At 37.4% G+C, this 16,463-nt stretch overlaps 1 protein-coding gene across 1 annotated transcript; it reads left to right on the top strand.

Annotated features, from left to right (window-relative positions):
* Positions 1-12,003: 12,003 nt before the first annotated feature.
* On the top strand, positions 12,004-12,951 carry LOC135272027 (WD repeat-containing protein 82-like). The gene has a single exon (XM_064370161.1). It carries the CDS (start codon positions 12,004-12,006, stop codon positions 12,949-12,951), a length of 948 nt encoding a protein of 315 aa, XP_064226231.1.
* The last annotated feature ends 3,512 nt before the right edge of the window (positions 12,952-16,463 follow it).

Genomic DNA, 16,463 nt, shown 5'->3' with positions numbered 1-16,463 from the left:
GGTGGCGGCTGAGGCGGGCAGGGGCGGCGCAGGGAAGGGGCGGGGCCGGCGGCGAGCGGGAGGGCTGCTGAGGGGCCCGCCGAGTGGCAGCGGCGCCGCGGGCCGGGCGGTTAGCGCGAAGGCAGCTAACAGTTGGGCGTGGGTCTTCTGACTGAACTGTGGAGGCTCGCCGACTGTTAGTCCTCACAGCCACCTCACGGGCAACCGGCGTGGCGTCGGCTCGTTGTGCCCGCCATCTTGGGGCGACAGACAAGCCGGAGGCTGGAACCTCAGTCAGCGCATGCTGGGGATGCGGAGACGCGGGGATGGGGTAATGACAGGTATTTTCATTAAATTTAAAACTCAGGGTTGGCAGGGAATTTTTTCCCTCATGGAAATTTCAGGATTTTTAATTTTTTACGATTTTCTGTTGAAATTCATCTCTCTGTCATGTTATTGCTGTTTTGAGGTAATGCATCTTATCTTGCTCATTCAGGTAGAATTTTCTTTGTTTTCTGAAGTCTTCCTAGGATATGTCTCTGTGTGAATTGAAAATTAGAAATCGTTTTTCCAAGATTTCATAGAGATTTTTGTATATCTGACTTGACAAAGTCTATTTTTTCTCTTGTTTATGGGATTTCAGTTACCGTAATAATATTAGATCTTTGCAGTAAGTTCAATATGTCTTTTACACTTTTTCTGAATTCCCAGCCTTTCATCTTTCTGTGCTTCAGTTTGGGTATTTTTTTCTACTTCATCTTCCAGTTTATTTTTTCTCCGCTTTTTGGTGATGTCTACTGAGTCACTAATATATCTTAATTATATTTTTCCACTTCTAGAATTTTTATTTGACTCTTTATAGATTGCAATTGCCTATAAAATTGTTCTTCCCTTCATTCTTGAACATGCTAATTATGGTTGTATAAATTCCCTAATATCTCCAATATCTAGATATTGATGATATGATTTTCTATCATCACATATGTATAAAATGTATAAATGCAATTTATATTAATATTATATGTGCAAATATAAATCTCTATCATCTATCTACTTATCTTGAATGAGAGAATGGTACATTAGTATCTGGTTTCGTGATTTAAATATTTAATAAAACTTAAATGAGATAATCTTTCAAAGTGTCTTCCAAAATTCTGCTATTTCAGGATAAGCCCTAAGCCACCATTTATATTCCCCTAGTAGATGTAGGTTGTACCCTTACCTGAGAATTGTAAACTACAATCAAGTGTGATACAGTTGTATATGTGTTTGTAACACACCTTTGCTATAACCAAAAACTTTGTGAAAATGATTATTTCAAACTACAGCATTTATTGATATTTTATTAAACTTACTATTTATTTTTTTGCTACCCAAGTGCAATTTAAAATTAAGAGAAACAATGGACATGTATTATTGAGAATTTTAAATCTGAGATACCATTTTTCTTTTAAGCACAAGTAATCTAGATAGTTACTTTATTTAAAGTCATAATCTGACCAACCTCTGTATCAAATTTGTACCTAGCAGACCCAAAATAATGATATTGGTCTGGACAACCTCATGCTTTATGGGACTTGTGGAGAAAAAAAAGCATAATCGATCCTCTTTCAGAGATTTGAGCCCTGTAGGCTTCCTTCAAAGGAGTTCTTTGTCCTCATGTGGAAAGAGTAAGGGAAAGGAAGAAGGAAAGAAAGAGCCCAACTCGGTTTTAATACAGTCTGTGAAAGTGATTCAGTGAGGCAGAAAGCTTCACTGTGAGTCTGTGATACAAGTCTAGTTATAAGCAAGAAAGATAAAGTAAATTCCAAAATTCTTTTCAAAAAAGTAGATTAAAAAAACAAGGACAACACTGGAATGCCAGATCAAGAGTTGTACCCACAAATATTAACAAATTAGAGAAATAAAAAAAAATTTCCTGTACTAAATTAGTTTTATTAAATGACTGTCAACTCATTAACTTTCTATGGTGTTAACACTATCAAAAAATTTTTTTTCTATTACCTTTGTTTCTGGTAACACTATCTATCTATCTATCTATCGATCTATCTATCTATCTATCTATATTTGGGAAAAATATTTTTTGTGTAATATTTATGCTTCAAAGCCTAAAAGCCTAATGTTCAAATTAAACAAAAATAGTGATCTTTTTTAAAAAAATAAAGACCCATGTCCCTAATATACCCTGCAGTTGTTTGTGTGTGTTGATGTGAGGATGCATGTGTATGAGTGCTTGTACATGGTGCATGTCCATACTTTTCTGTGTTTTATTATGTGTGAACACACCAAATGTGTGTGTGTATATTTTGTTTTACAATGTATTAACCTATAGCTTAATAATGTTACCCTATAAAATTCATGTTACTTCACATAAAAATCTAGATTTTCAACTTCTCTTAGAAGAGAGAAATATGGGAAAATACCAGGCCAACAAATTGATAAGGAAATAATTTGCTGAAGCTCCGCTCTCTTTAAACTGTGCACATTCCTTTGCCATAGTCCTATTTCTTTTACTGTCTCCCAGATTTAAGATGTCAGTTAACTTTTATGGCAGCTTGGATTATTTAATTGTAAATTTAGGAGGGAGATTTTTCTTCATGTGTCTATTAAAAATGTGAAAAAAAGACTAGTGGTCTGTGCAATTTAGATCAATGGTGTGCTCACCACTGTTCTTAGTAGATGTTTATATCTTTTTATATTCAAGGAGTGTTACTGTGAAAAGAGCAAAGACCCTGTTTAAAAAATAAGTCACATTAAGATACATGCCAGAAATTAGAAATTTTAAATGACTTAAAGAAAGAAAAAGACCAACCAAAAAATAAAAATGGCAAACCAGCATGTTTTATCTTATATGTTATGCTGCATATCAGCCCTTCTCTTTGAACACCCATATCTTTTAAAAAATTATTTGTGTTTTTCCTTATTTCTTCTAAAAAACAGCCCAAAACAGAATGGGTTACATGTGCAGAATGTGTATGTTTGTTACATAGATATATGTGTGCCATGGTGGTTTGCTGCACCTATTAACCCATCCTCTAAGTTCCCTCCCCTCACTCCCCCTCCCCAACAGGCCCTGGTATGTTTTGTTTCCTTCTCTGTGTCTGTGTGTTATCAGGGTTCAACTCCCACTTAGTGCGAGTACATGCAGTGTTTGGTTTTTCTGTTCTTGTGTTAGTTTGTTGAGGATGATCGCATCTAGCTTCATCCATGTTCCTGCAAAAGACATGATCTCATTCTTTTTATGGCCACATAGTATTCCATGGTATAATATCTACCACATTTTCTTAATCCAGTCTGTCACTGACAGGCATTTGGATTGGTTCAATGTCTTTGCTATTGTAAATTGTGCTGCAATAAACGTATGTGTGCATGCGTCTTTATAGTAGAATGGTTTATAATCCTTTGGGTCTATACCCAGGAATGGGATGGCTGGGTCAAATGGTATTTCTGGTTCTAGAGCCTTGAAGAATCACCACACTGTCTCCCCCAATGGTTGAGCTAATTTATATTCCCACTAATGGTATAAAAGTGTTCCCATTTCTCTACAACCTAGCCAGCATCTATTGGTTCTCAACAATTTTAATATTTGCCATTCTGAGTGTTGTGAGATGGTATCTCATTGCAGTTTTAATTTGCAATTCTCTGATGATCAGTGATGTTGAGCTTTTTTTTTTTTATATTTTACTTTTTTAAATTTTTTCAATGTAACATTAATAGGTTTTGCTGTCAGTTCTTCAAGTGAAGTTAAGAAATTTACCATTTATCTAAATTGTAGAATGTTGCTGAACAATGAAAATTTCATTCAGTAAGATTTTTACTTAAGCCCAAGCTTGTATTAGAGTTCTCCATAAAACAAGATAAGCCATAGGGCGTGTGTATGTGTGTACACACAAAAAGGATTATGGGGAATTGATTTACATGAATTTGGAGGCTGACAAATCCCGAGATCTGCTGTTGGCAGGATTGAGATGCATGAAGAGTGCATCTTTCAAGTTCAGAGGAAGGAAAAAACTAATGTTCCAGCACAAAAGCATTCAGGCAGGAGGAATTTTCTCTTACAATGGAGGGTCAGGCTCTTGGTTCTATTCAAACCTTCAACTGATTGAATGAGGCCCAGTCATATTATGGAGGGTAATCTGTTTTACTCAGGCTTTCATTTTGAATGTTAACTCTTTAAAAAAACACGCTTGCAGAAACACCCAGAATAATGCTTGACTAAATATCTGGACACCCATGGTTAAGTTAAGTTAGACACATAATTTAACCATCACAGTACCTGACTTCACATTAAAAAAAATGCATATAAAAAGATGCACATTTTTAATGGCACTAGAAGGTAGGTATGTTGATTAAAGTTATTACAGGCTCTAGAATAAATGTTCATTAATTAGAGCAGAGTGAGATCTTGAGAAATATCAGTGGAGGCTGAAAACTATAGAGAAGAATACTATGCCCCTTTTTAATTGAATCTATAGATTTACTTTAGGGGCACAGACTCTTAATTGATTGAAGAGGAAAATTGTCTCTTACTAAATCTATGTGACTTTTTAGGGCATATTCATAGTATTTCTATTAGGACTTCTCTTTTTGTATCTGTTTTAAGAATGCATTTCCCAATAATGTAGTACAAATAGTGTTAGACAATACATATACTGTTACTGCATTTCAAGATACTGGGAAGACAAAAAAAATAGGAAAATCCACAGCAACAATATACTGTGGACACAGTATTGTTTTATACATTTATGCTAACTACAGAGAACCTCTAGTTCTCAAATAACAAAGTACTTTCCATATAGCCAGTACTATATATGCAACTAAACAAGTGTTTTATATTATAGCAGAGCCAGTTTAAGTAAATAATTTCCAGATAAAGAAGTTACAATGTATCAATACTACTGAGATACTGATACCATTTACCAGGTGAATGAGAGGTGATCCAGCAGTCAAGATTCAAAAACTATTGCTTTGGAAACACAGAAAACTGTTCTATCTTTAAAGTTTTAAAATGAATAGCTGCAGATTTTAAACTTATTTTCTTATGTTAATAACTAATAAAAACAATATTTTGAAGTTAAATAAATGGAAAATAAATGAACCAACAGATCCAAGAAGTTAAGTCAAGCACGAAACACAACAAAACACCTTAAACTGCTTAAAACCAGTGATAATGTTTTAAAAGTAGCCAGAGGAAAATGACATATAATGTACAATTTAAATTGGACAGCAGATTTCTTATCCGAAGCAATTCAAGTGAGAAAATTGTGAAGCAATTTCTTTAAAGTAATAAAATTAAAAAAGGAATATTTTTCAAATACAAGGGCCAAATCAAGACAGTCTCAGCCATGCAAAAGTTGAAACAAATGTTACAAATTCAGACATAGGAAAGCTGAAGCAATACAGCAGATCTGTACTGCAAGAAAGTCAATCTTGCTGCAATTAGCCTTACCAAGAGAAAGGAATGTCAAAATTAGTCCTTCAGGAAGAAAAATGATGCCAGATATAAACATGAATTCCCACAAAAATTCAAGAAATAGCAAAAATGTTAAGTGCATGAGTAAGTATAGCAATCTTTTATCACATTATTTAAAAGGTAATTGTGTTTAAACAAAGACAATAATAGGAAACTTACAGCCTATGTACAATTTAAATGTATGTTATCAATAGAGTAAATACCTGCAGAGGAGAACTGTACATATACCAACATCTGAAATTAAAAGCGTCAATTCTGTTTTTTTTTTAATTATTTTTTATTTTTAGATCGAGTCTTGCTCTGTTGCCCAGGCTGGAGTGTAGCATTGGGATCTCGGCTCACTGCAACCTCTGCCTCCCAGGTTCAAAATTTTGCATCAGCCTCCTGAATAGCTGAGACTACAGGTGTGTACCACCACACCTAGCTAATTTTTTTGTTGTTAAAATAATCAGTTCTTTAAATAAAACTGGCTTTTTCTTTTCAATCAACTTTTTCTAAAACACTCACTCCAATGGACTTCAAACTAATCTGAAATTACAGTCCACTAAACTACCATCTCTTTAATCTCTTTTTACCCTTATTATAGTCTATGGCCAACACTCTCTCAATTAAACCTATAGTTTACTTAAGCCTGCCCCGCTTTGTTGTACTCTTCTAAAAAAAATTTGCTTTAATCTGTCTACAGCTTACTACAAACTAAAAGAACCTCATTCCTGTATAGTGCTTTTTAATTTTTTTTTTTTTTTTTTGCCTTTAATCCAGGTAACTAATGAGGATTTTCTGAAAATCTGAAAGTGTTTTGGTACCAATTTGAGTGACTCTAAGGGCCCTTAATTGAAATAAAAGAAACTTCAGCTAATTTGAGTTTGCAGTGTCCCAAATCACTACTCAAAACAGTTGAGAAAACCATGACCATCTCCACTATAAACTAGATGTGGTTCTACTGACACTAATAGCACTAGATGAGTAACTGGCATGAAGCACAGGCCACCTCAGAGTCCATCTTGTTGAAATTAGCCTTACAAAGAGAAATTAGCCTGACGAAGACAGGAATTAATAGTCTGCCAACCAAAATAAAGCTAAGGACCAGACATATTAACAGCTACATTTGATCAGTGGTACAAAGAGGAACTCATACCATTCCTTCTGAAACTATTCCAAACAATTAAAAAGAGGGGACTCTTCCCTAACTCATTTTATGATGCCAGCATCATCTTGATACTAAAACTGGGAAAACACACAGAAAGCAAAGAAAACTTCAGGCCAATATCCCTGATGAACATCGATGTGAAAATCCTCAATAAAACACTGGCAAACCAAATCCAGTACTACAACAAAAAACTCACCCACCACAAACAAGTCGGCACCATGCCTGGGATGCAAGGCTGGTTCAACATATGCAAATCAATAAACGTAATCTATCACATAAACAAAACCATATGATTATCTCAATAGATGCAGAAAAGGCCTTTGATAAAATTCAACATCGCTTCATGTTAAAAATGCTCAATAAACTAGGTATTGCTAGGACATATCTCAAATAATAAGAGCTATTTTTGACAAACCCACGTCCAACATCATATTGAATGGGCAAAAGCTTGAAGCATTCCCTTTGAAAATCAGTACAAGACAAGGATGCTCTCTCTCATCACTTCTTTTCAATGTAGTATTGGAATTTCTGGCCAGAGCAATCAGGCAAGAGAAAGAAACAAAGGGCATTCAAACAGAAAGAGAGGAAGTCAAATTGTGTCTGTTTGCAGACAACATGATTCTATATTTAGAAAACTGTATCATATCAGTCCCAAAACTCCTTAAGCTGATAAGCAACTTCAGCAAAGTCTCAGCATACAAAATCAATGTGCAAAAATCACAAGCATTTCTTTACACCAACAATAGACAAGCAGAGAACCAAATCGTTAATGACTTCCCATTCACAATCGCTAAAAAGAGAATAAAATTCTTAGGAATACAGGTAACAAGGGATGTGAAGGACCTCTTCAAGGAGAACAACAAACCACTGCTCAAGGAATAAAAGAGGACACAAACAAATAGAAAAACATTCCATTCTATGGATAGGAAGAATCAGTATCCTGAAAATGGCCATATTGCCCAAAGTAGTTTACAGATTCAGTGCTAATCCCATCAAACTACCATTGACATTCTTCACAAAACTGAAAAAAAACTATTTTAAATTTTATACGGAATCAAACAAGACCCTGTATAACCAAGACAATCCTAAGCAAAAAGCTGGAGGAACCACAGTACGTGACTTCAAACTATAGTGCAAGAATACAGTAACCAAACAACATCGTACTGGCACCAAAAAAGGCATATAGACCAACAGAACAGAACAGAGACGTCAGAAATTACACCACACATCTACAAACCTGACAAAAACAAGCAATGGGGAAAGGAGCTCCTATTCAGTAAAGGGTGCTGGGAAAACTAGCTTGCAAAATGCAGAAAACTGTAACTGGACCCCTTCCTTACACCTTACACAAAAATTAACTCAATGTAGATTAAAGACTTAAATGTAAAACCCAAAACCATAAAATTACTAGAAAAAAACCTAGGCAATACCATTCAGGACACAAGCATGGCAAAACTTCATGACAAAAATGCCAACAGCAATTAGAACAAGAGCCAAAATTGGCAAGTGAGATTTAATTAAACCAAAAAGCTTCTGCACAACAAAAGAAACTGTCATCAGAGTGATCAGGCAACCTACAGAATGGGAGAAAAGTTTTGCAATCTACCTATCTGACAAAGAGGTCTAATATGCAGAATTTACAAGGAACTTAAATTTACAAGAGAAAAACAAACAACCCCATCAAAAAGTGGGCAAAGTATATCAACCGACAGTTCTCAAAAGAAGACATTTATGTGGCCGCCAAAGATATGAAAAAAAGCTCAACATCACTGATCATCAGAGAATTGCAAATTAAAACTGCAATGAGATACCATCTCACAACACTCAGAATGGCAAATATTAAAATTGTTGAGAACCAATAGATGCTGGCTAGGTTGTAGAGAAATGGGAACACTTTTATACCATTAGTGGGAATATAAATTAGCTCAACCATTGGGGGAGACAGTGTGGTGATTCTTCAAGGCTCTAGAACCAGAAATACCATTTGACCCAGCCATCCCATTCCTGGGTATAGACCCAAAGGATTATAAACCATTCTACTATAAAGACGCATGCACACATACGTTTATTGCAGCACAATTTACAATAGCAAAGACATTGAACCAATCCAAATGCCTGTCAGTGACAGACTGGATTAAGAAAATGTGGTAGATATTATACCATGGAATACTATGTGGCCATAAAAAGAATGAGATCATGTCTTTTGCAGGAACATGGATGAAGCTAGATGCGATCATCCTCAACAAACTAACACAAGAACAGAAAAACCAAACACTGCATGTACTCGCACTAAGTGGGAGTTGAACCCTGATAACACACAGACACAGAGAAGGAAACAAAACATACCAGGGCCTGTTGGGGAGGGGGAGTGAGGGGAGGGAACTTAGAGGATGGGTTAATAGGTGCAGCAAACCACCATGGCACACATATATCTATGTAACAAACATACACATTCTGCACATGTAACCCATTCTGTTTTGGGCTGTTTTTTAGAAGAAATAAGGAAAAACACAAATAATTTTTTAAAAGATATGGGTGTTCAAAGAGAAGGGCTGATATGCAGCATAACATATAAGATAAAACATGCTGGTTTGCCATTTTTATTTTTTGGTTGGTCTTTTTCTTTCTTTAAGTCATTTAAAATTTCTAATTTCTGGCATGTATCTTAATGTGACTTATTTTTTAAACAGGGTCTTTGCTCTTTTCACAGTAACACTCCTTGAATATAAAAAGATATAAACATCTACTAAGAACAGTGGTGAGCACACCATTGATCTAAATTGCACAGACCACTAGTCTTTTTTTCACATTTTTAATAGACACATGAAGAAAAATCTCCCTCCTAAATTTACAATTAAATAATCCAAGCTGCCATAAAAGTTAACTGACATCTTAAATCTGGGAGACAGTAAAAGAAATAGGACTATGGCAAAGGAATGTGCACAGTTTAAAGAGAGCGGAGCTTCAGCAAATTATTTCCTTATCAATTTGTTGGCCTGGTATTTTCCCATATTTCTCTCTTCTAAGAGAAGTTGAAAATCTAGATTTTTATGTGAAGTAACATGAATTTTATAGGGTAACATTATTAAGCTATAGGTTAATACATTGTAAAACAAAATATACACACACACATTTGGTGTGTTCACACATAATAAAACACAGAAAAGTATGGACATGCACCATGTACAAGCACTCATACACATGCATCCTCACATCAACACACACAAACAACTGCAGGGTATATTAGGGACATGGGTCTTTATTTTTTTAAAAAAGATCACTATTTTTGTTTAATTTGAACATTAGGCTTTTAGGCTTTGAAGCATAAATATTACACAAAAAATATTTTTCCCAAATATAGATAGATAGATAGATAGATCGATAGATAGATAGATAGATAGTGTTACCAGAAACAAAGGTAATAGAAAAAAAATTTTTTGATAGTGTTAACACCATAGAAAGTTAATGAGTTGACAGTCATTTAATAAAACTAATTTAGTACAGGAAATTTTTTTTTATTTCTCTAATTTGTTAATATTTGTGGGTACAACTCTTGATCTGGCATTCCAGTGTTGTCCTTGTTTTTTTAATCTACTTTTTTGAAAAGAATTTTGGAATTTACTTTATCTTTCTTGCTTATAACTAGACTTGTATCACAGACTCACAGTGAAGCTTTCTGCCTCACTGAATCACTTTCACAGACTGTATTAAAACCGAGTTGGGCTCTTTCTTTCCTTCTTCCTTTCCCTTACTCTTTCCACATGAGGACAAAGAACTCCTTTGAAGGAAGCCTACAGGGCTCAAATCTCTGAAAGAGGATCGATTATGCTTTTTTTTCTCCACAAGTCCCATAAAGCATGAGGTTGTCCAGACCAATATCATTATTTTGGGTCTGCTAGGTACAAATTTGATACAGAGGTTGGTCAGATTATGACTTTAAATAAAGTAACTATCTAGATTACTTGTGCTTAAAAGAAAAATGGTATCTCAGATTTAAAATTCTCAATAATACATGTCCATTGTTTCTCTTAATTTTAAATTGCACTTGGGTAGCAAAAAAATAAATAGTAAGTTTAATAAAATATCAATAAATGCTGTAGTTTGAAATAATCATTTTCACAAAGTTTTTGGTTATAGCAAAGGTGTGTTACAAACACATATACAACTGTATCACACTTGATTGTAGTTTACAATTCTCAGGTAAGGGTACAACCTACATCTACTAGGGGAATATAAATGGTGGCTTAGGGCTTATCCTGAAATAGCAGAATTTTGGAAGACACTTTGAAAGATTATCTCATTTAAGTTTTATTAAATATTTAAATCACGAAACCAGATACTAATGTACCATTCTCTCATTCAAGATAAGTAGATAGATGATAGAGATTTATATTTGCACATATAATATTAATATAAATTGCATTTATACATTTTATACATATGTGATGATAGAAAATCATATCATCAATATCTAGATATTGGAGATATTAGGGAATTTATACAACCATAATTAGCATGTTCAAGAATGAAGGGAAGAACAATTTTATAGGCAATTGCAATCTATAAAGAGTCAAATAAAAATTCTAGAAGTGGAAAAATATAATTAAGATATATTAGTGACTCAGTAGACATCACCAAAAAGCGGAGAAAAAATAAACTGGAAGATGAAGTAGAAAAAAATACCCAAACTGAAGCACAGAAAGATGAAAGGCTGGGAATTCAGAAAAAGTGTAAAAGACATATTGAACTTACTGCAAAGATCTAATATTATTACGGTAACTGAAATCCCATAAACAAGAGAAAAAATAGACTTTGTCAAGTCAGATATACAAAAATCTCTATGAAATCTTGGAAAAACGATTTCTAATTTTCAATTCACACAGAGACATATCCTAGGAAGACTTCAGAAAACAAAGAAAATTCTACCTGAATGAGCAAGATAAGATGCATTACCTCAAAACAGCAATAACATGACAGAGAGATGAATTTCAACAGAAAATCGTAAAAAATTAAAAATCCTGAAATTTCCATGAGGGAAAAAATTCCCTGCCAACCCTGAGTTTTAAATTTAATGAAAATACCTGTCATTACCCCATCCCCGCGTCTCCGCATCCCCAGCATGCGCTGACTGAGGTTCCAGCCTCCGGCTTGTCTGTCGCCCCAAGATGGCGGGCACAACGAGCCGACGCCACGCCGGTTGCCCGTGAGGTGGCTGTGAGGACTAACAGTCGGCGAGCCTCCACAGTTCAGTCAGAAGACCCACGCCCAACTGTTAGCTGCCTTCGCGCTAACCGCCCGGCCCGCGGCGCCGCTGCCACTCGGCGGGCCCCTCAGCAGCCCTCCCGCTCGCCGCCGGCCCCGCCCCTTCCCTGCGCCGCCCCTGCCCGCCTCAGCCGCCACCATGAAGCTGACTGACAGCGTGCTGCGGAGCTTTCGCGTCGCCAAGGTGTTCCATGAAAACTCGGACAAGATTAACTGCCTCGATTTCAGCCCCAACGGCCATTCGATCGTCTCGAGCAGCGACGACGACTCCATCGTTCTCTATGACTGCCAGGAGGGCAAACCGAAGAGAACCCTGTACAGTAAGAAATATGGCGTGGACCTCATCAGATACGCTCATGAGGCAAACACGGTTGTTTACAGCTCTAACAAAAGAGACGATACTATTCGTTACTTGTCCCTGCATGACAACAAATACATCAGATACTTTCCTGGACATAGCAAAAAGGTGGTGGCCTTGTCGGTGTCACCTGTGGATGACATTTTCATTTCCGGGTCTCTCGATAAGACCATTCGCCTGTGGGATCTCCGCGCTCCTAACTGCCAGGGCCTCATCCATCTAAAGGGGAAGCCACTTTGTTCTTTCGATCCGGAAGGGTTAGTTTTGGCTGCAGGGATCAACTCTGAGATGGTCAGACTTTACGACCTTCGCTCTTTTGATAAGGGGCCGTTTACTACCTTTAAGATGCAGTATGATAAAACTTGTGATTGGACAGGACTGAAATTTAGCAACGATGGCAAACTCATCCTCATTTCCACCAACGGCGGCTTCATGTGTCTCATCGACGCATTCAAAGGAATGGTGCTGCACACGTTTGGGGGTTATGCCAACAGCAAAGCTGTCACACTGGAGGCTTCATTCACTCCAGACTCTCAGTTTGTTATGACTGGTTCAGAGGATGGCAAGATCCACGCCTGGAACGGAGAGAGTGGTATGGAGGTAGCTGTGCTGGATGGTGAACACATAGGCCCGATTACCTGTTTGCAGTTCAACCCCAAGTTCATGACTTTTGCCAGTGCGTGTTCCAGCATGGTCTTCTGGTTGCCCACCATTGATGACTCACCCTGATGCTTCTCCGCTATTTCTGTACAGTGGGGGTGGCCAGTAGGAAGAAACTCAGAGGGGACTGAGATAATAGTACGGTTGGATCATTTGACTGGGGTGGAGAGCATCCTTTGACATGGCGTTTCCATCGATGTGCTGTACATCTTCTCAAAGGAAAATAAGCACTTCGCTGAGCGTCTTCAAAAGGACTCTTGGTGCAACAGACTCAGTTGGAACTCTAGCTGTCACTGCACCAAGCTCTCCTAGAGGACTGACCAGACTCACTATTTGGATATAGTGGGGCTCTCAAGACATCTGCGATCTGAATGTAACATGCTGCTGAGGAGCCAGTAAAGTCATCAGTTCTGTTCATCCGTTCTCCTACCCCTCTAGAGGCATGGGAAGTTACTATCCTGGTTTTGAGATGCTAAGGCAGCTCAGTGCCCCTTGCCCTCACCCTGCATGTCTTGTTACTGGATTTTCCTGTGTACTTGTGGCATTATCCTCAACCGTCATGTTTCTTGGGTGCCAAACATTTACAGAAATGTTTTCATATGTCTTAGGGTCAGAGAAAGGGACAGATACAGAAGGACCTTGCTTGCAGGAAGCTGTGCAATTAGTCACTGCAATTAGTCATGTGAGGCTAGGTGGTCAATTGAGGTTTCGTTGCCAATAATAGATCACTCCGGTTTACCTGGTATGTCTGCTTTCTTGCTGCTTTTCCTTGTTTTCTCTCAGAAGAAGAAGGGGCTCTAGTTAGGCCCAGGCTGAGCGAGATGAGGTGCAGCTGGCTGACGGCCTTCTTAGAGCAGAGAGAGTGGTATGTCATTTAACTAAGTTATTAAACATTTATGCAGGCAGCACTCATTGCAGATCCAGAAACTGAGGCACAATAAAGTTATGATTTGCTCAAGAACGCATAACTGGTAGAGAGTAAAGCAAGGCATCACAACTCCTGTTCAGTGGCAGGAATAGGCTGTGAATTTCTAGCACTATTTTTTTAAGTAATTATTTTTTGACTTGTTCCTCAAACTGAAAGTCCAAGAAGCAGGCACCATTTCCAAATGTACAGTAGATACTATAGGATGCCACCCACTGTATAGCTCTCCTTTCCCAGAGAGGAAGGACTTTTAGAAACCAAATGATATTGTTATTGCCCACCCAGGGCAGAAAATTCATGATAAGAATAATTGTTGAGAGAGTGCTTGGAACCATGGATTAACAGGAAAGGCTACATAACTTCACATATCTCCAACCAGAGCAATCACCAAGCATGACTTACCCAGCAGCAGAAAAACAACTTTTATTTGAGTTCCTGTGTGTTCAAAATTGAGGCACCATTTTCTTTGAAAACATGACACCTCATGGCTTCTATTTTTGGCCCCTGTGCTTTCAAAGCTGCCTCCTGAGTTGAGAAGGAAAGGGAAAAGATATAGCTGGGTATAAGGCAGAATAAGAGAAGAGAAGCTGTGGGCTGGGGCTGCACAGATGCTCTCAGCAGAGCCAGAGGTGCTTAAGTTTTCTTAGGGGTAGGTAAGGAGTTGGGCAGCGGCGTTTGCCACCCTTTTAGGAGTCAGGTCCAAAGCCACTGATGTTTATTTGACAGCCACACTGCACTGCTCAGTCAGAGGGATACTTAAAAATATATATTTCCCACTACAATTAGAATTACTGCTTAATAAGGAAAATTTGGGAATTTTAGAAAGAATAAGTTTGCCACCCAAATGCTACCACTCTTAATCTTTCGGTGTTAAATGTTCCCCTAGACATTCCTGTGTGTAGATTTTTGATGTGCTTACATAATCATTATTCTACTGTATATGCAATTTTATGTCCCTTTTGTACTTCAACATAAAACATTTTTTCCATGTTACAGTCTTCGTTATAGTTTTTGTTACAGAATATATATATATATATATATATATATATATATATATGTATGTATGTATGTATCACTAAATAAGGTAAAATAAGGAACGGTACGTTCAAATTAACAAAAACTAAATTTGTCACTAGCAGACTTCCACCTACATTTCCCCCTAAAAAATGGAGCAAGATGAGATTAAAGAGAAGTTATATCAGAGGGAAACAATTTTAAAAATAATTTCAACTTTTATTTTAGATTGAGGGGTACATATGCAAGTTTGTTACAGGGTATATTTTGTGATGCTGAGGTTTAGAATAGGAATGACCCCATCAACCAGGTAGTTGAACAGAATACCCAAGAGTCTTTCAATTGTGGCCCCTTCCCTCCCCAATCTAGTAGTCGCAAGCATCTATTATTGCTGTCTTTATATCCATAAGTACCCAGTGTTTAGCCTCCACTTATAAGTGAGAATAGGCGGCATTTGGTTTTCTGTTCCTGTGTAAATTTGCTTAGGGTAATGGCCTCCAGCTGCATCTAAGTTGCTGCAAAAGACATAATATCATTATTTTAATGGCTTTGTAGTATTCCATGCTGTATTGTACCGCATTCTTTATCTAATCCACCACTGATGGGCACCTAAGTTGATTCTAGTCTTTGCTATTATGAATGGTGCCGTGATGAACATATAAGTGTATGTGTCTTATATGGTATGACTATATACTCAATTTATTAGTCAGGGTTCTCCAGAGAGACAGAACTAATAGGATATATATATATATGGATAGACCTTTGTTGGATGCAGTTTGTGGATATTTTCACCCATTCTGTAGGTTGTCTGATTACTATCGTCATAGTTTCTTTTGCTATGCAGAAGCTCTTTAGTTTAATTAGTTTCCACTTGTCTATTTTTTTTAATCATTATACTTTAAGTTCTGGTGTACATGTGCAGATCATGTAGGTTTGCTACGTAGGTATACATGTGCCATGGTGGTGGTTTGCTGCATCCATCACCCCATCATCTACATTAGGTATTTCTCCTCATGCTGTATCTCCCCAATTTCCCCACCACCTGCTGTTCCTCCCCTAGCTACCTATCCCCCAGGCCACAGTGTGTGATGTTCCCCTCCCTGTGTCCATGTGGACTTAGTCATAAATTCTTTCGCAAGCCTATGTTCAGGATGGTGTTTCTTAGTTTTATTCCTAGCATTCTTATAGTTTAAAGTCCTAGATTTACATTTAAATCTTTAATCCGTCATGAGTTAATTTATTACCTCGTGAAAGGTAAGCGTCCAGCTTCAATCTTCTGCATACGACTAGCCAGTTATCCCAGCACCATTTATTGAATGAGCCCCTTTGTCGTTGCTTGTTTTTATAAACAGTGTCAAAATTCAGATGACTGTAGGTGTGTGACCTTATATCTGGTTTCTCTATTCTGCTCCATTGGTCTTTGTATCTGCTTTTTTTTTTTTTTTTTTTTTTTTTTGAGACAGAGTCTCACTCCGTCACCAGGCGCCAGGCTGACCTTGGCTCACTGCAGCCTCCGCCTCCAGGTTCAAGCAATTCTCCTGCCTCAGGCTACCGAGTAGCTGGGACTACAGGTGCGCGCCACCACACCCAGCTAATTTTTTTGTATTTTTAGTAGAGACGGGGTTTCTCCACATTGGCCAAG

The sequence above is a fragment of the Aotus nancymaae genome, unplaced genomic scaffold, assembly GCF_030222135.1.
Source record: "Aotus nancymaae isolate 86718 unplaced genomic scaffold, 86718_ANA_hifiasm-v0.15.2.pri h1tg000102l, whole genome shotgun sequence".
NCBI lineage: Eukaryota > Metazoa > Chordata > Mammalia > Primates > Aotidae > Aotus > Aotus nancymaae.
Note: the sequence above shows the minus strand (reverse complement) of the source record. Positions and strands in the feature narration are given on the sequence as shown.